The 21,207-nt window shown below is 41.1% G+C and overlaps 1 protein-coding gene across 1 annotated transcript in view; it reads right to left on the reverse strand.

Annotated features, from left to right (window-relative positions):
* PKHD1 (PKHD1 ciliary IPT domain containing fibrocystin/polyductin) overlaps window positions 1–21,207 on the reverse strand; it is a 433,598-nt gene that overhangs the window by 242,173 nt on the left and 170,218 nt on the right. Inside the window, exons 37-42 of the mRNA XM_060164227.1 lie at window positions 13,794–14,004; window positions 12,362–12,519; window positions 9,910–10,101; window positions 6,669–6,794; window positions 4,115–4,171; window positions 3,749–3,879 (exon numbers count right to left, since the gene is read on the reverse strand). Coding sequence (XP_060020210.1) covers window positions 3,749–3,879; window positions 4,115–4,171; window positions 6,669–6,794; window positions 9,910–10,101; window positions 12,362–12,519; window positions 13,794–14,004 — 875 coding nt within the window. The remainder of the gene's footprint in view (window positions 1–3,748; window positions 3,880–4,114; window positions 4,172–6,668; window positions 6,795–9,909; window positions 10,102–12,361; window positions 12,520–13,793; window positions 14,005–21,207) is intronic.

The following is a 21,207-nucleotide window of genomic DNA, read 5'->3' on the forward strand; positions in this document are numbered from 1 at the left end:
TATGTAGGAGAGAGGGTTTAGGCTATCTGGATTGGTTGCCCAGCCACTAGGATTAGGTCACCTTCAAGTCTAAATAAGGGCTTTCATTTACATAACAGTCTTGTCCCAATGTCCATTTCCAGGTTTTGCCATTGCTCTGTGGCGATGGTTATGGTTATGTTACCATTGGGGGAAGCTGGCGGGAGGACACACAGGAACTCTCTGTTCTATTTTTGCAACTTCTGAGCCTAAAATTATTTCAAAATTAAAAGTTTAAAAAAGAAATAGCCTAATGAATCACAGTAATACAGTGGCTTTAAAAAAATCTTTTGCCAAACTGAAAGGAAACTGAAAAGCAAGGTGGGTAAAGGGGTCACAAAAACTGAGCACATGCAAGGCTTGGCTCGATCCTCTTAAGGGGCAGTCAGCTCTGAACCACTCACAGAGCAGAACATAAACGCCATGCCCCATGAGACAGTTCCTCACAATATAAGGGATATCTCTCTCTTGAGCATCAGAACAACACTGGAAGAGGATAGGTTTCTGACACACACACACACACACACACACACACACACCCCTCACCACTACCACTGCCACCCTTATCATTGTTGTTGTAGCCTCCTTATTATCACTTTGGGATTAAAATACATTTCTAAAATATATTTTTCAAAGCACTCTGTGTATCATCCACATAGGACACACCTAATAAACACTAGCTTACTTTTTGCCCACTGACTGAAATGACCTTCGTTGGCACTAAGAGAAGTTCCTAATTTTTAGGTTCTGACACATACTACCAGTCACACCTATGTCCTTGGTTGTGGCACACTTCAGACAACAGACTACGAAAGAGACAACACAGTGGAACCCCAGTGGCGCAGCTGCAAAATTGGAGAGGACTGTGCAAAATTTAACACTGAGAGGTGAATTCCACAGGATCTAAATGCTGACACAGATGAAACATCTTACTTGTCAGTCATCAAAATGATTGTGGGATCTTGGAATCTATTCTTTATTTTCCTTTTTCTTCCCCCTATTCTTTGATTATGGAATTATACCTACAGCCATTCATTCATTAATTCTTACTAAGCAACTATTATGTTTCAGATGCTGTGATAAGGTCTAAAAGTTAATAAGCGAATGAAAAGAGAACAACAGAATTTTAAGATCAATGAAGGTGAAAATGTCAGGAATTTACCTAATGAATATACTTAATGAATTTACATTACCAGCTTAAACTAAAATCTCATTCTCCAAACACATGCATTGTATTATTTTTCAATTTTGTAAAGTGGATATAAGAGGAAGAAAGTAAATGGATGGAAAGGGAAGGCATCTAACAGAGAACAAACAATTTGTTTTGGGCTCAAATTTTTCATTGCTTTCTAGGCACTGTTCTGCAGGTCAGTCTGCAAAGACTCAAGTGACCTGTAAGTTTGTAGGTGGCTCTCTGGTTCTCTGCACCTATATAGCCAGCTCATTTCTTTTGTTTTGTTTTGCTTGTTTGTTTTGTGTTAGTTTCAGGTGTACAGCAAAGTGATTCAGTTATATATACATTATATATATATGTATGTGTATATATATATACCTATATATATATTCTTTTTCAGATTCTTTTCCATTATAGGTTATTGCAAGATACTGAATATAGTTCTCTGTGCTATACAGTAGGTCCTTGCTGTTTATTCACTTTATATATAGTAGCTGGTATCTGTTAATCCCAAACTCCTAATTTACCCCGCTCCCCCATTTCCCCCTTGGTAACCATAAGCTTGTTTTCTGTTTGGGAGTCTGTTTCTGTTTTGTAAGTAAGCTCTTCTGTATCATTTTTTTTTAGATTCCACATATAAGTGATATCATATGGTATTGTCTCTTTCTTTGACTTACTTCACCTTAGTATGCTAATCTCTAGGTCCATCCTTGTTGCTGCAAATGGTATTGTTTCATTCTTTTTATGGCTGAGTAATATTCCATTATATATATATTATATATATATATTTTTTATATATATATATAATATATATATATATATACCACATCTTGTTTATCCATTCATCTGTTGATAGACACTTAGGTCACTTCCATGTCTTGGAAGCATTGCAAATAGTGCTGCTATGAACACTGGGGTGTACGTATCTTTTCAAACTAGATATACGCCCAGGAGTGGGATTGCTGGGTCATATGGTAACTCTATTTTTAGTTTTTTAAGGAGCCTACATACTGTTCTCTGTGGTAACTGCTCGTCGGCTCATTTCTTACTAGTCAAGTAGTGGCCAGAACACCCACCCAGGAGGCAATGAGCTACCCAGTGAAGCAAAGCCAGGCAGCACCTCTGACACTCAACGTGGGATTTAGATACATTCCAGCCTCCCGAAGGAAAATGACCTGGGCAACCCTGAGGGTCTCCTATTTCAGAGTAGTCAAGATTATGTTACCCAAGAAACTAGGCAAAAACATAACTCTTTAGTCCCCAAAGCTTGCTGGCATAATTGTGCAGCAAGCCCTGTGGTCACCAACAAGTTAAACATCACTCTCATTGTTCTGCGTCTACAGGCTGGTTTCCTTCAATCCATGCACTGCTGCCTCCTGTCCTCACTGGCACATTAGCTGCCCCCGTTAGGCACCAAAAATAGTGTGTAAGCACTGTGCTTGGAATAAAGGTAATGAAGAGTCTGGCGGAGGGTTGAGGAGATAGCCATGACTTTTATTAGGGGTTATTCAGCTGGGGGTAATTAAAAACAGATGATCAGAGAGGGAGAAGTTCCTTCTCTCCGGTCCTCAGAAACTTGGCATAACTGTCATGACACAGTAGGTACTCAGAGCCGAGTCCCGAAGAGTGAGACCCTTAACCCTTTCGTAGATGGTCCATGGGACAAAATTATTGGAAAAGGGGGAACCAAATGGCCTTCCCACTACTCTGATGCAATTCCTCATTCACGGATCTATGGTTAAACTACCAGAAAAATTAATTTCTTAAAGTGTTTAGAGAGAAATTTACCAAGAAGAAGTAATGTTAAGTTGTATTAAATAATGGGATAAAAAACCAAGGCCATCAGAGTGTATAGCTGACCCTTGAACAATGCAGGGGTTGGGAGTGCCAACCCTCTACACAGTCAAAAATCTGCATATAATTTATAGTCCACCTTCCATATATATGATCCCTCGGTGTCCATGGTTCCATGTTCAAGGATTCAGCTAACTGTGGATAGTGTGGTAGTGTAATATTTACTATTGAAAGAAATCCAAGTGTAAGTGGACCCATGCAGTTCAAACCCATGTTGTTCAAGGGTCAAATGTAATTCATTCATCCTGGAATGTGATGTGATCTCACACACCTCGTGACTCTGCTGACCCTCAGTTTTGAACACCCTTAAAGGGCAACAATATGACCACATTAGTATAGTAACATAGTGAAGATTTATTAAGTCATTATTATTGGAATCGAGACCAAATTCAGCAACCACGGCAGATGGCTCAGGAAGATATTTTAGTTTGCATTAATCTAAATGACCAGAAAATAATCAATATCTATTTTGTTTTGCTTTTTATAAATATTGCTTCAAAGTGTGTTCACAGGAATTCTGAGGGAAGTGATACCATTTATCCTAAAGCACTGTTTAACCCAAAATCATAAAGTAGTTTCCTGTTACCACTGTGCAGCTAGTTGATGCTGCATTCCACACCACTGATGCTGCCACTCTGGATAACTTCCGGAGTGAATTTTATGCCTCTCATTTCTGACCATCCTGGGAGCTGAAGATCTTACCTCTACAACATTGGTGGGATCGCGGATGTAGATACCAGAGGGTGTCATCATTTCAGTACTGGAAAGTCCCTCGGCGCCAGAAACACTGATGATCACATTGTTTCTTATTATATTCCCCTGTTCTGACCAGTCTAATTTAAGAAAAGGGGATTCACCAACATAATTAAAATGTACTCAACTCAACGTTCTTATTTCTACTAATACACATTATAGTTCTCTTCATGCATATATGTATATGTATATATATAAACATCTAGTGTGTTCAACAAATTTAAGATATCTAACATACTGCCAGCAGGCTTGTCTATAAAATGTATGACGACTTAAATGGATGGTAACAGTTTTAAAACCAATTTACATATTTACCATTTTCTCTTCCAGGAATAACCTCCCAAGGGATATACCTTATCTCGGGGGGTGTACCTGAGAACAAAAGATCATGTTAGCTCAGCACATTTCATGCCACCCAGGAAAATGAGAGATGCTGAGATACTATTTCTTTCTCTTGGTGTGGCTTGTTTTGATTTTGTGTTGTGTTTTTATCTATGAACCAGACAAACAGATTCAGATTATGTGAACTTTTTAGTTCTAGAGTATCATGAATCAGAAGCTCATTTTAAATTAAAAAAATAATAACAAAGAGATAGATCTACCGTTTTACTTCTTAGGAAGAGTCTGACTGTTTTCGTAGTTAAATGTCACACACCCCTGTGTCAGGTCCAGCCCCATCCTTAGCTATTTGAATTGGCCACCAGCCATCTGCATGCCCTTCTCTTCCCCTGGAAGAGCAGGAATGTCCTGGAGGAACAGGCTGGACAAGACCTGAGACCCTCACAGTCAAACCAGAGGTTTGAAATAGAAGAGAATAAAAGAGCACGGGCCATGCTACACAGAGATCAGCCACTTATGTGGTATCCACACAGAGCAACCCCACAGACCCCCTTTCTTCTAGGTCTTTAGGTGTCTGGGCTTCCCATGTCACTTCATGAGTCTGAGTTTGCAAACTCATCTTGCATGGATGTACATTATCTAAAATGCACTGACAGATATTCTAATTCCATCACCTGTAATGCAGTAGATGTCAAGAGCCTCCAATTCATGATATCCAAGTACTCAAGGCCAAATTCCTCCTGCAGGTTTTCTTCCTTGCCTAGTTAATTCCATACAGTTGTTTCCTCCTAAAATAATATTGTTAGGGTACCTCCCCGAATTTCTGCTCCAGGTTTCAAAAAACTTTTCCCTTACAGCAACAAAAGTAAGAATAAGCAAAGTCAATCCTCCACATGTTAGTCTGACTGCCCTGTAGCTGTCCTTTTCCAATCAAAAGATTTTCCTTCACCTGATGACTTCTATTGTCCTTAGCTCTTTGCCTTTTCGAGCTTGAGTTAGTTTACATGATCCATAATTTCCCACTAAACATTTTCCCTCTCGGTGTTAGAACCTTTCTAGCATTTATCTTAACAGATCATTCCTAAATGAAACATACACATTTTCTCACTGATGATATCACAGAATTTATTTAAATAGAAAACACTATCTAACAAGTACAGTTAGAGTCTTACTTTCTGTGAAAACCTCTGATTTGCTTTTTTATTCCGATATAACCAAAGACCCGTTGTTCATTAATACATTCACTTCTTTCAACAAATATAACTCCAAATGCACTAGTTAAGGTGCTAAGTGTGAAGGGGACAATGTTCACATGAAATCTGGCGGTAAAACACATGATCAGAAACGTGATACATAATTTTTAAATCAATAAGTAATGATTGTTGGTAAAAGAGCTCAGACAGATGGACTTGCCTTGGGAGTGTGGGGGAGACACTCTTACAGGAGGAGAGTGAGTCGTATGAGCAGAAGGAAAGAGCCGTGCAAAGGCCCTGATGCAGGAGAAAGTGTGGTCTTTGCAAAGAATTAAAATAAAATAGGTCTATGCATTTAGAGTACACAAGGAGAGGACAATAGCAGGATAAGTGTACCAAGGTTAATAAAGGCAAAATCACTAAGGGAGTCTTTTAAGCCACAGTAAGGATTTTGGATTGTATTCTAAGAGAAATAAGAAGTTTTTCAAGGGCTTTAAGGAGAGGAGTGACATGATGCAATCTGAGATTGTTAAGGATAATTCTAGGCATCGCAAGGGGAATGAACTTTAGGAAACAAAAGTGGATACAAGTGACCATTTAGAAGATTCTTGAAACATGGGCTTCTTCAGCAAGCCACAAGAGCAGCAAAGAATAGAATTCAACATTTTTAACTCCTTGTTCAACATCCAGGTTTGACACTCCATGAGACTGCACAAAAACCTATTTATGTGACTTTGAATTATTGTTAAAATTACTGACCATAAATTTTAAAATCTCCCATTATATATTTATTAACCTGAACTGAAATGCCATCTTTAAAAATCAGTTTCCTCAGAAACAGACTCAGAGACAGAGAACAGACTTGTGGTTGCCAAGGAAGGGGTGGAGGAAGGAAGGATTGGGAGTTTGGGATTAGCAGATGCAAACTATTATATAGGATGGATAAACAACAAGGTCCTACTGTATAGCACAGGGAATTATATTCAATATCCTGTGGGAAACCATAATGGAAAAGAATATGAAAAAAAAATATATATATATATATATAACTGAGTCATTGTTGTACAGAAGAAATTAACACAATGTTGTAAATCAACTATACCTTAATAAAATTTTAAAAATAAAAATAAATAAAAATCAGTTTCCTATTGGTAAAGCTTAGTTAGCCAATAAGTAATGACTAAATTTAAAATTAGAATTTTTAACTACGGCCTATTTCTAATGACCAGAAGTTAAAGATTTTACAAATTGGAAATTTAAATTTGGGGATGATTCCTTTTATAAAATGATGTGTCCTCCACCAGAATGCCAAAATTAAACAAGCCTGTTTCACTTACCCACCAGCAGTGTGTGGCCTAAAATATCATAGAACACGTTACTGTCCACCTTCAGGCCCAAGGTCCTGGACACGCTGAGGCCTCTGCTGAAAGATCGCCACACAGTACAGCCCTGCATGTAGGAACCTGAACAGCAAAGAGGAAGGTAAAAATTAGATGGGAATCTCGAAGGCTCCTCACATTCTGTTAATCATCTCCAAAGCAAGCTAGAATATAAGTAAGAACATTCTCCCACACAATATATAAAACTCAAGAAATAAGGAGTTGGCAGCATAAATCAAATCAAGGTACCTGGCAGCACAGACCAAGGTACCTCAAAGATACCAAAGATAAGCAGGGTGGAATCCAAGGACCACGTGTAGTAAAGAAAACCACCTGACAAAGAGACAGTATGGCCAAACCACAGAGGAATACGTGGCCATCAAGATTTCCAACTGGCCATCATCTTTGGTATCTACTCTAATCACAATATGGTGGACAGCAGCTCAAAAGATGTTAAGGACGATGTGAAGAGCACTGCTTATGGACCAACACTGATCTCTGAAAACTGCCTCTGGCATGAGGAGAGGTAGTCATTATTTCCTGAGCTATGAAGTAATTTTTTAATTGAAGTATAGTTGATTTACAATGTTGCAGGTATATGGCAAAGTTATTGAATATAACCACCGTTCAATACGGTGGTTTGTGAAACTGAAGGGGAAATACCCTCTACCATATTAAGAGACATTGACATTTTAGGAAAACCATTACACTGGCTCCATGGCATATTCTATGATCCCCAAGTCATACATCATGTATGTGGACTGAATCAATCAATGAATAAATATTTACTGAGTATCAACTATATATTTCAGGAATTGTGCCTGTGCCAGAGACATAAAGATGAATAAAACTAAGTAAATTCTGAACTTGTGTATCTTGAGTCTGATGGAGGAAACTCACATTAAAATAATAAAAATGTATTATTTGGATAGTAAAATTACAAATCCTCAAAAAGGAGTTTTGTATTATTTCCAGGTAGTGAGAGAGATTATATCAATACCAAATGTCTGAAGTATTGGAAAAATGACTTTGGATTATGTAATAATTTGACTTTTAAATTGGAACTCTCGAGAAAATTCTCAACTATGATGTCCCCTAGACACAGAGACTGTAGATTCCTCTCGACCTCAGCTCCCCCAGTACCAGATGCCCTTACATCAGTCACCAATGCGTTAACCCATTCATACCCACTCACGTAGGAAACACTGCCTGCTGCAGACTTTTCCCGACTCCCGACCTCCACCATAATGTCACTCCATCAGAATACGCCTGCCCATCTGAACAACCAGGAAGTACTAATGTGTTTACAGAGCTATCTATTGTGGGTGGAGGTCAGGGCTCGGTAAACTTTTAAAAGCAGCTTGCATGCAAAGATTCCAACACTCTCCAACTCCAGTAACAGGGGACAGATGGCCATACAGGTCATGGGAGTCTGTAGGGCATGAACCAATAAAGGATTCTTTGGCAAGCATGCCAGAAGTTTCTAACCTCTGCGTTAATGGGTTTCCCTCTCCCAGGAAACACATTTGCATTTTAACAGAGACCTACAGGAGATAATGTATTAATTCAGTGGATTTCAAACTTTTGTTAAGCACCGACCCCTTTTTCAAATAAAACTTAATGTATATAAATAAATAAAAGTGCAGGTACTCTGAAGCAGAGGTTGAGGAGGCAGATTAAGTGAATTTTTGATGAGGGGGGTTGATTATGTTCATTGATAACTCATATGTGACTACTCCCCTCACTTCTACTGGAACTGGCCCACATCAAATATTCCTCAGCATCATAAGCACCATGAGACCGAAGAAACAGAGAGAAGGACACAAAGATACTGACGGTACTAATGAACTAGGGAAGGAGCCATGTGAGGAACCATCCTCCTATAGGGGCATAAAAAGAAATAAATAAGGTGGAAGAGATCTGGAAAATTAGGATAAATAGACATTCTTGGCATGCAGATGATTTGAAATAAGAAAAAAAAAATGCTACAGCTGTCTAGCCAGGATCTTGCTTTCAATGACCTCAAGGATTACTTTGTCATTACCTGTTGAAATCCTAGCACCTCTCAACGCCCACCTGAACCTCCAATATGCCCTGATGTGCTTTGCCAGGCATCAACCCCCAGAGCACCACCCTACCAAGGAAGGCAAAGCTTGCATATGTGGGTGTTGAGGTGCTGAGGTCTGGGGAGCATAACTGTGAAACGGCGCTGCTGTCCTCATCACTCATCATCTGTGCCCAAGTCTCTCATCTCTGTATCTCAGAATCTGACATTGGCATTTTGCCCTGGATGCTCCCACATCCCTCCAACTTTGATCTCAGAGCCTTTATCAGTACATCTGGTCATATTCTTCTTTTCTGATTCTGATCTTTTTTACCTACTTGTTCCCACCTGCCTTGGATGTCTCCTAATTCCTTCCTATCTCTTCAGGTCTGGCCAAGATCTGCACACTCTGCCCGCTCTATATCCCCTGGAAGAGTGCCTGGTTCTCAGCCATTCTCTCCCATTTTCCCAGCAGGAGATTCCTCTGCGTTAGGACATCTTCAAGAAGTGCTTTCTGCTAGCCTTGATTGATGATTTACGCTTTTCAATGTCAATCTGCCTGCAGTCACAAAGCCAGTAAATCGTAGTGGCAGGATTCAGAACCCGGAGTTGTGTGGTTCCCTCCACATCTGTTGTACCTATAGTGACATTTCTCAAAGGGTACTCCTTGGACTACTTGTTCCAGCATCAGAAGGTTTGTTAAAAATTCAGATCTCGGGGGCTTCCCTGGTGGCGCAGTGGTTGAGAGTCCTCCTGCCGCCCCGGTCTGGGAAGATCCCGCATGCCGCGGAGCGGCTGGGCCCATGAGCCAGGGCCGCTGAGCCTGCGCATCTGGAGCCTGTGCTCCGCAATGGGAGAGGCCACAGCGGTGAGACGCCCGCGTACCGCAAAAAAAAAAAAAAAAAAAAATTCAGATCTCTAGGCCCACTTTATATCAGAATTTGTCTCAGCAGGGTCTCTAAGTGAGAATTTTAATAAGCTCCCCAAGTGACTTTTTAGGCATGTTAAAGTTTGAGAATCACTGATCTAGGGTATAGTTATCCATCTCTGATCCCCACCATGTCCCCACATACCACCTACCAGGACCCCCTGCATGGAGAGCCTAGAATATGGAAGAGGAAGGAAAAATGAGACGTTATGCCTGGGCCTCCTTACCTCTCAGAGCTCCCACCAGAGTCAGCGAGCTCACATGCTTACAGAAGGCTTGCCCCAAGTCCCGGAACTGCACTCCCTTCAACTGGACCCAGCTGGGCTCCTTTGGAAAAGACTGAATGATGACTCTGGCCCCCAGATCCCTGGATCCCAGCATCTTCTCACTCTTGAAATACAAACAGTTCTGCAAATCACCTGAAACACAGAACGAAGTCAAGGGGAGCAGAAGTATGTACAATATGCTTCAGGACAAATCTCCCAGTACGAAAAGAAAGGCACTGTTGGCACAAAGGGCAAACCATGATTGTTTATTTCGTTTAATAATCTTACTTCCCTTTTACTTTGATTCTCCCCTTTGGATTATTAATTAAAACATCCAATAACTAGGACATGATGTTGCCTTCACTCTATTATTTCCAGAAGGCCCCAAATCATTCTCCTTAATTACTGTCACAAAGAGGATGACTAGAACCCACAAACCCAACCTAAATAGATGCTTATTTCAATCCAAAGGATCCCCCGGAGGGAGTGTGCAATCAAATGACCCTCTTGTGGTGGATAATTGTAGGGAAGAGATGTGAGCGCTGAACGTAACCACGGCTCTTTTTAGCCTTGAGATGTCCAGTGGGGCTTTCCCGATACTTTGCCGCTTTATGGTTTGGAGGCACAGCAATCACGCCACTGAAGAAATGGCAGAGGGCTCCAGAGGAGTGACTGAGCAGCCCCCCACACCAGGGCCTCCTTCCCAGCAGAGCCCCTAGTGAGAACAGCAAACAGCATGAACATAGTACCACACGCAACTACCAAGGTGTTGTGACCTCAGGGTCCAGACGCTTTGTGTTGACACATGGCATTTGGTGGTGTGGACTGACCTCAGGATGGAGAAGAAATCATCTCCTGAATTAACTCTTTATTATCCAGGTTAATAAACCAAAGAAGAAATGTCACTAATACAAAATGATGGACCATTCAACAGTCATTTGCCAGCACCCAAAGGATGAATATATGAGGTGAATAAAGAGGTGTTTTATATTTGTACACTTTGCCACAATTTTGATTATATATGACATTGATCCATAATGTTTTCCAGTGTCCAGGCCCCTTGTTATTGTATCTGGCTACCTTGTTCCCATACTTGAGCCCCACACAAAGAAGAGGTGAGTGACATATTATATTTTTAATAAGGGTCTATGAATTTTGTTTTATTTTTAGAATTGCTTAGTAATGTTTAAAAGTTGTGGTGTAACTAGGGTATTTTTTCCATTAGGAGACAACAGATTTATACTGGTGTAAACCTAGAAGCATGGTCTCTCTTGCAGCATGATCAAATGCCATGATTTGTACAATATGATCTGAGAATACCTGTATGAGAATTACCGAGAGAGTGTGAATGGACTGCAGGTCCCAATTCAGCAGTATTGTTAAAGTTGGCAGTCACTGGATTCTAACCCACTGGATGCAAACATTTTTTTCAGAATGACACATGTATGAGCTAGATGACTAGAGGGGTGGAGAGTGGGATCCAGGTCCCTCTTACCCAACCACATCCCAACATTACACCCACAGGCGTCTATACATAGGCATGACTCGAATCTTTGACTCCAGCCTTGACATTTCTTCCAGGCTCCAGACACTACCAGACATCTCTACTCACAGGCTGGCCTGGCATCTCAGCCCCGACATGTACAAAATTAAACTCATGATCTCCACCCTCCCACCCCCAAAACCTGTTCCTCTTCCCATCTCAATAAATAGCCCCCTCATCCATCCAGAGCTCATGCCTGGGAGTCATCCTTGACACCCACGCCATCCTGGAGCAAAGCTGACAAATGATGTCTTCACGACATGTGAAAGCCTCATAATCCACAGCCTGGGAAACCAAAACATAACCTACTAAACTAACCATCCCTGAAATAGATGTTTAATAGGTACATCAGTGTGATTCAGTGCCTGTTATTCTTCTAGAAGATAAATTGACTTTTTCAACCACTTACTTAAAGTATGTGGTAATTTCACTCAGAAAACAAACTCTAAAAGTGGGGGTGGTGGAGGGAGGGAAGAGCCTTACAGGTCTAACCCATAAGAATGTGCTGCCTGTATCCCTGACCCTGTCATTAATCAGTTTTCCTGAGAATTTTAGAAGAGGCCTGGAATCAGTGTCAAGACTTCATTATAACCTCTAACCTGGAAATTTAATTCAACTCTCCAGATTTCATTATTTAACAGGAATATTTTTCTCCAGAAAAAGAATTACTTTCTCAAGCAGATACTTTTGTCTACCTCTTTCACAAGAGGGTTGAAGGCAGGAGGGGAAATGATGACTTATCAAGAGCACTGTGAAAACTACAGAATATTAGGAACATGCACTTGAAAGAAGTCAACCACACCACTTATCATTGGACAGTAAGAACGTTCTTTTTCACCCACTGGACTTCCCAACAAAATGCTTCTCTACCTTGTGAAGCATTGGCCCTCTGGCATGAAGCAAGGAGCTGCACCCTCTCATCAGTGAGATTTCCCTGTATGGTAACACTCCTGCTGAGGAGAACCACCATGACCTTTAAAACATGGAGCTCTCCAGCCACCCAGTTCTCTGTGGAGTTGTGAGAATATCTGAAACAAAGAAAAAGAAAATGACACATCTGAAGATATTACCCAAAATCTTTGTTGTTGTTGCATTATTTTTTTTAACATCTTTATAGGAGTATAATTGCTTTACAATGGTGTGTTAGTTCCTGCTGTATAACAAAGTGAATCAGCTATATGTATACATATATCCCCATGTCCCCTCCTTTCTGCGTCTCCCTTCCACCCTCCCTATCCCACCCCTCTAGGTGGTCACAAAGCACCGAGCTGATCTCCCTGTGCTATGCGGCTGCTTCCCACTAGCTATCTATTTTACATTTGGTAGTGTATATATGTCAATGCTACTCCCTCACTTCGTCCCAGCTTCCCCTTCCCCTTCCCTGTGTCCTCAAGTCCATTCTCTACGTCTGCATCTTTGTTCCTGTCCTGCCCCTCGGTTCATCAGAACCTTTTTTTTTTAGATTCCATATATATGTGTTAGCATACAGTATTTGTTTTTCTCTTTCTGACTCACTTCGTTCTGCATGACAGACTCTAGGTCCATCCACCTCACTACAAATAACTCAATTTCGTTTCTTTTTATGGCTGAGTAATATTCCATTGTATATATGTGCCACATCTTCTTTATCCATTCATCTGTTGATGCACACTTAGGTTGCTTCCATGTCCTGGCTATTGTAAAGAGAGCTGCAATGAACATTGTATTACATGACTCTTTTTAAATTATGGTTTTCTCAGGGTATATGCCCAGTAGTGGGATTGCTGGGTCATATGGTAGTTCTATTTTTAGTTTTTTAAGGAACCTCCATACTGTTCTCCGTAGTGGCTGTATCAATTTACATTCCCACCAACAGTGCAAGAGGATTCCCTTTTCTCCACACCCTCTCCAGCATTTATTGTTTGTAGAGTTTTTGATGATGGCCATTCTGACCGGTATCACGCCAAATCTTATTAGGAATAGTAAGCCACTAAATTAGCCTAATTCTCCATCTGGGGCTCTATTTCTTTAGAAAACTCAGATAAAGAAGAGTGAACTGTCATCACAAGTATGTGAAAATTAGGAACTATGCTGACTATTGCACTGACCATCTACTGCAAGACGAAAGTTCTAGAGTCTTACCAGAGAAACTTATTTAAGAAGTCTTAATCTTCCAAATGTTTCATGCTTTGTAATCTTGTCCAAATGTCTACTATTATTTAATGTAAAAATGCATTATCGAAAGACAAACAAATGTCAGACACCAACACAGTGAAGACCTCATCTTCTTCCATCTAAAAGGAGCCAAGGTGACATGCAGTACCTCAAGGGTGACCTCAGATGGAGGTCTGTATTCTGCGCAGTCTCCACAATGACAGTCTCTTCCAAGGGCTTGGCGCCTTCTGCGCCCATCCCACTGATGACAGTGACTTCAGCCCCCGCGTGCCAGTCCACAGCATCTTCCAGAGCCAACACCGTGTCACGGGCATAGGCAGCTGCTCGAAGATGGGTGACCACTACTTCTGGGAGTGAACCTGAAGCACATCCGAGGGAAACCTGCCTTTAGACATTTTCAAAACTTATTATGAACGTGATGTTATTCAGCCAAAAAAAGCCTGTGAAAGAAGAATCTGGGAAAGCAAGCTTCAGGCTCAACAGGCACCAATGCCTTCCCTTTTTTGGATACTGGGTTTTTGGTCTGTCACACGGGGACAATAAAAGTAATCCAGGATAGAGAATGATACGGGGTGAAAAACACAGGAAGTGGAGTCAGACTCATTTTACAGCTGGATCACACTCTTGCCATAGTCTAACTATGTTTCTTTGGGTGATATACTTAAAGGTGGGTCTCAGTTTCCTCAGTGACAAAGCAGAAGCAGCAAAGCCTTCCCTCCTGGGGGTTTAGGACGATTCAATGAGAAAATATCTGTGAAACAACTAGCGTGGACCTTGCCACATAACAGACCCTCAATATATTTTAGTCTGCTCTCTTCCCTCCTTGCATCACACTGTTTTGAGGATGAAATTTGTCACCTCTTTCTTCCAAGTAGACTCTCCAAGGTAGAAGTTCACCATGTATTTCTAAACTGAAGACTTCAACTCACTGTACAAATAGTAATAGTAGAGTTAAAAGTCAAAATTACCCTCAGAATGGTTGTCCTAAGTCTCAGGGTATTAAGTGATCCCCTTATACTGTAAGACAAGGTGTATCCAGGACAGGATGGCTCAGCAAAGCTGAACAAGGGGGAACGTGTGACTCTAGATACCTTGGTTTGTTTTAGGCTCCAGTGCAGCCGTCTGATCCTCCCCAAACCAGTACGCTGCTCCTTAACCAGTCTCGTAGTTTACTCTGGCCTTTTCCAGCAAGGGTCAAGGCAAAGATTTTTTTCCAGCCATTACCTGAAGCAATACCTCAGAAAACACAAGGCTTACTCCCAACTCCTCCTTTCCTCAGCACATTTCCTTCCTCCTTCGCAATAGATCATAATTTACCTCTAGCCCACAGCAACTTCCTGTCCTCCCTTGTTGCACTAAAGTAATAATACTTGAATCTCTAACTACAGAGGTGAGCAACAATAAATCATTTTCAAATTATTTTAAACTTCCCTCTTTATTTATTTGTCTATGTTGGGTGGCGGGGGCATTGTACCAGTAATGTTGTTCTAGGCTTAGGAAGGTCTCCGGGTTAATGATGTAATTTCCGAAGTTTACTTGGGCAATAATTTTATCTTAAAAAAAATTCCCAGAGTTCAAAATGTCTAATTATAGAGCAGGTGAAAATTAAGACATAAATCATCCCAAAAAGAAAATAATTTTATTTTTTTTCCTAGTTTGTATGTTTTAACCTTTGGGAACAATAAATGAAATAAAGTCTATTTTGATGTATATGCATATATATGTGAATTTCTATGATCTGTTCTTGAATGTCTGCACAGAAAAATCTCTAATATGCATAGAAAAAGTTTGTCAAGGACAAAATTCTATTAAACGCTGTGATCAATGGTTCATCATACTCAGTCAATACTCAACAAACACCTGCTGTGCACCTATCAACAAGCAGCTACATGTGACAGAACCAAGAATAGGCACAACAAAGATATTTTTTAGCTAATCATTCTTATAAATAATAGTCAAGTCAGAATGAATGGAAAAAATCACAGAGGATCTTTGAAGTGAATTTTTAACTATTAACATAAACTTAAGACCTTTCAAATGTTGACAGAGCCTCTAGAAAGCAGTAAAATTATCTCATAATTTATTCACTCTCATTGCAAAAACAACACACCTCTACATGTCTGACTAAAACATCAACCTGAGTGTCTGACGCGTGCCAGCCTCACATTTGCAGCTACAGAGCAGATATGGATATTTGGATGAGTTACCATCATCTCAAACTGGAGAAGGTCAAAATAAATTTAATAATCACCTGAGCTAGACCCTCTGCACACAGCTTTTATTCTTCTGACCATTATGCATTGTTCTTTTTTAATTACATCCCTTCTTTGTTCATTAACCTGCAGTATCTGCCTACAGTACTCAGTAACAAAGGCACAAATTCCCTTCTTGACTTTCAAGAGTCTCCTTAATCAGACTCCACTGTATGGTCTCTGACTCCTGAATAAACTCTCCATTCCAGGAAGCCTCTTTACTGTACTTCTTCTCATTTAACAGGATCATTCCTACCTCTACTCCTTTGCCTGTTCTATGCCTTCCACTGGGTGCCCAGTTTTCTTCCCTTCATCTGCTCTCCTAAAAACAGCTCAAGCCTCACCTCTTCTGTTGGATGTCAGGGAGCACTTCAGCCCATGCTGATGTCCACTGCCTCCTATAGACGCCACAGTGATAAGGGGGGGGGTTCTTATTGAGTAAAAGGTCAGTGTGCATCTGGGACTAGGCACGCCACATGTCTGGCTGGATTGTGGGCCATTTAACTGAGTTGCTTTGCATGGGAGAAGAAGTTCCACAAAGGAACAGATAGGAAAGGATGACAGAGATGGTACGGGGCCTGTCTCAGACATGGGCTCTCTCTCATGGACCCGTGACTGAACCTGAGGAAAGAACCTGCAGGAACTCTCCAGATGGATTTTGTACCTGCTGCTCCTCTGCCTGGGATTCCTTCATCAACTCACTCTGCCTCATTCTTCAGAATGATGTTCAACTTGGTCCTTCAGAGAAACCTCTGAGACCTCCAAACTAGGTCAAACCCTGACTTATAATCTATCATATCACTGTGTCCCTCTCCTTTCTAGCACTTAACACATGTGGTTTGACCTCTATTACTGTCATTCTCCATCTCCCCTATTAAACATGGCAGCAGAAGTTATACCTATACTTGCCCACCATCATAGTACCAATGCATATCACAGTGTCTTGTATATAATAAGTGTTCAATAAATATGTACTGACGAAGGAAAATCATGACGGAAACACGGAGAAGCAAGCACCCCAAAGTTTTGGCACCCAGATGGTCAGGTGGGACCCCAAGTGGCAACAGTGGTTGCCTTTGGTTCCATCATGGAGCACAACCCTCCCACACCTGAGGGTTGGACCACCTGGGCAGCAAGGAAAGTCTGCACCCTTGGCACCCTGTGTTCAGTATTTTCATGGCAGGTACCCGAAACAAGGGCAGCAGGGCAGCCCCCAGCTGCCTTCCTGAAGGGAGCACAATGACCAAGAAAACCAAAATAATAGGAAAATAGACTAACTGATGAAATTGTCATGAGAACACCTATAACAAGCAGGCAGGGATGTTGGTAAGGGCTGGAGGATCTGTGAGAGTTGGGGGAGGTGAGCAGGAATACTTTTGTTATCACTATTGACATATCCACAGGCTGAGAGTGTTCAGGGAGGCCTGGGGAGACTTGAGTGATGTAACCTAGAGTCAGCACCATATATTTCATACTAAGTTATTCTGTAATTATTACAGTACCTATGTCTCTTGCCCCACCTTGAATGCAGGGCCACTGCCTCACGTCTCCTTTACAAATGTCACAATTTCTAACACAACATTCAACTGGGTTCATGATTAGCATTCAACTCATAGGGATTTAAATTATTCTGACTATTGCCATACGGACAATCACTTACAAACCCTCATCAGATATATACCTAAATGAGCATATGATATACAGCATGTAAAAAGCTGAAAAACAACACAAACATTATTGAGAATTTAGAATAAATCCAACCTATGCTAAGTAGCGTTACTCTGAAGTAAGAACTGTTGGTTTTCTGGGTTTTGCTTTGTTTTGTTTTCCTTTTGACAGATTGTATAGATTAGGAGACTAAAATAGGCTAAAATAACGCTTCCAGGACAAAATCACACAGTAGGAGATGTCAACGCCAAGTTCTGAAACTGGCTCTTCTCAATCCAGAACCACAGAACTGGACACCTAATGGAATTCTAGCCTCTGGAAGCAACTGTATATTAACTGTGCCCAATTAGCTTTGATACTCAAAACATTATAGCCTTTACTTTATAAATACTATTTAAAAGCCATACAAGGTGGATCGACTGACTTCTCTGATGAAAACAGCATCGTACACATTTCAAATGTGAGTCATTTCACTTCACAGAACTCTTCAGAAACCCAGCTCAGGTGTCTCCCTTCCTTTCTGTACCACACATCAAAAAAAAAAAAAAGAAAGAAAGAAAAACCATGTAAAAATACAGTTTAAAAAGCTCAGTAATTTACGCATATGCTTACAAGAAAAAAAGATTATGCTCTTGACTCATAATTTAATACAATGTTTAACCTCTTTGGGCTTTCAACTTTGACCTGCTAACCAACAAACTACTCATTTACTCCTACTCATAACTGCACTTCCTACAAATTATTGTTCAAGCATTTCAGTGCCATTCATCCATAATTACACAGGCCCAGAGAATCATCTTGCCAAATGGTCATGGAGAGAAAGAAAATCATCTTTGTGGGTTAACACACTTTAAAATCACTAATTATCCTCTGTTTGTTTTGTAGGACTTCAATCATTCAATTTATTCCAAGTGAATAACTGCCAAGACCTTTCCAAATCAGTAAAGGGCAGGGGGAGGGGAAAAGGGGGGTGGGGGAGAGGGAGAGAGGGAGAGGAAGGAAGGCAGAGAGGGGAGGGAGGGAAAGAGGGAGGAAAGAATTATTTCATCAAAATCATGTTCATATCAGAACAGAAATATAAAGAAATTCACAAAAGAACTAGAAATATTTTTCTCAAATACATGTAAATTATTTCCCCTTATTTCCGCATGCAGCTTCACCGTTATCCATAGCAAAACAATGAATGCTATCTTTCCTTTCGTGTAGATGAACATCTGTCAAGCACTGGCAAGACAGACGTAAAGGGAACAGAGTCACTGTCCTCCAGGGTCCATGAACAGTACAGGAAATAAACAAAAAAATCACAAATGCACTCTGTTAAGTGTTAAGGCAGAGGGACACTCAGGGTCCGCCAGTGAAGAGACATGGAACACCTCACACAGAGGCAGGGGTTGTTTCTGGGAATGCTTCCCAGAAGACGTGACAACTGAGCTGGGTCTTGAAGGATAAGCCACAGTGGAGCAGAGGACAAAATGGGCAGAGCCCTCCAGGCAAAGGCAACACTGTGTACAATGGTGTTGGCCAACATGACACACTCAAATAACTGCCATAGAGGTGGCACGGCCAGAATGCAGGTGCATGGCAGGGATGGCAACCTGAGGAGGGTCAGTGGGAATGCACCTGGAAAGGTGAGCAGGCCCTGCCCTGGAAGGACCCCGCAGGCCCTCCCAAAGAGCTTAGAGTTTACTCCAAAAGTGGCTTGGAAACCACCAAAGAAATATTTCACATGACAACTAAGGAATCATACTGTTGTGAGACCAGCCGTATTTTAAGTTCGTAAGCTCACATATCAAACTGAGGGCAGAGAATCCTTAGAGAGAAACTGTATATACTGCACGCTAGGGAGAACGAGAAAAGTCTGAGTCATGTCCTGAGCTGGGTAGGAGCCAGCCAGGGGGGTAGGCGGGAGCTTGATGTGCTCCAGGGACTGAATGGAGATGGGGGTTTCTGGAGCAGATGAGTAAGAAGCCATGGTGTGGCTGGGACAAATCATGCCGGACCCTCTTGGCCTGCTTTAAAGGAACTGAACCTTATTCAGAATAGTTACTTGATCAAATTTATGGTTTTAAGCGTCACACTGGATGTGGCATGAAGAGTAGATTGCAAGAAAGTGCATAAAAGTTAAGAAGTGTATGTAGAAGCCTTCTGCAGTTTGTAGAAGGCTAATGTAGTAGATCAGACAAGAAGTTTTGGAGGTCTGAATAAGAGTAAGGCAGGGGATCTGGAGAGGAGTATAAAAATTTGAGGTACCTTTTGGGGAATCAAGAGGACTGGGTGATTGGCTCTAAAGGTAAGGAGAAAGAGGTTAATAATGCCTCACAGATCCAGAGCTGATGCAAGTCGGTAGACAACAGGGACATCTTGGGAAAAAGATAACAAATCCATTCAATAAATATTTATTGAGCACCTACTGTGTGCTATGTGCCATGTGCTGTTCTAGGTACTGGGAATACAGTAGTGAGAAAAACAGTCAAAAATCCCTGCCTTCATGTACTTTATATTCTAGTAGTATTCAGTTTTAGACATACTCGGTTTTAGATGACCATTTTAGACAGGTTACATGTTAGATACTAAAGAGAATATCCAAGTAAAAAGTTGAGTCTGAAGCCAGAAGAGAGGTCTGAGCCTCAATATATAAAGAAATATGTGCATAAAGGTTAACGCTGGGAATAAGTGGGGTTTCTTGAGAGAAAGTACATATTATAAATGAAGAATATTCAAGACCAAGCCCACGGGAACATCGTCATTCAAAGATTGGGCAGATGAAGAGGAATGTAAGGGGATCAGAAGAATGAAGAAAACCAAAAAACTGAAGGTATGTATTTACCCATAATTAAAGAAAATAATGCAGTGGAAGGAAAGTTTTAGTTCTCCATACACCTGCTTGAGGACTCATTCCTCCCCCATCTCCTTGCTCTTTTTTGTAATGTTTAAGCTCTGGGCATCTGCCCAGCATTTCTTGTACTTGAGCCCTGTTTCCCACTGTTCATTTCATCCATCTGCCAATAGAAGGTAGAGTAGCAGGATATGAGCTTTGAGAGGAAAGGGGTGGAGAGAAAACACTGGCTTTCTACTGTTTCTCAGTTCCCTTCCCCCTGCCAGCAGCTGGCCCAGATTCTCTGATCATATACTACCCCTAACAACAGCAGAAGGTTATAAGTAACCAGAGGAATTAGGAAAGGGCTGACTACTGCTGATTACTCCACCTCGCATCTAAGCTGGCTCTCTCTGCTCCCAGAACCCACACTGTGCCAGGCCATCATGTCACCTCTGGGCCACAGAAGCCACTCTCAGGGCAGAGGGACTTAGCACCCTCTGTCACTAGTACTCAACAGGAAAAGACTGCTATAGTAGAGTCCAAATGGGATGAGAGCCCAGAGAGATGTGCCCCTGACATCTCATGTTGAAAATGGACCTGCTTCCCCACACAATTATTCGTATACACAGAGGTCAGCTGCTATACTCCCCTTAGCATTAGACAGAAAAGTAAAACACACTTTTGAGGGCTCACATAGGCCCTTAACCATAGGTTTATCAGCATTTCTTTTTCTTAATTGAAGTATAGTTGATTTACAATATTGTTTTAGCTTCAGGTGTGCAGCACAGTGATTCAGTTATACATATATATCTATTCTTTTTCAG

This window comes from Lagenorhynchus albirostris, chromosome 10 (assembly GCF_949774975.1).
Source record: "Lagenorhynchus albirostris chromosome 10, mLagAlb1.1, whole genome shotgun sequence".
In the NCBI taxonomy this organism is placed as follows: Eukaryota; Metazoa; Chordata; class Mammalia; order Artiodactyla; family Delphinidae; genus Lagenorhynchus; species Lagenorhynchus albirostris.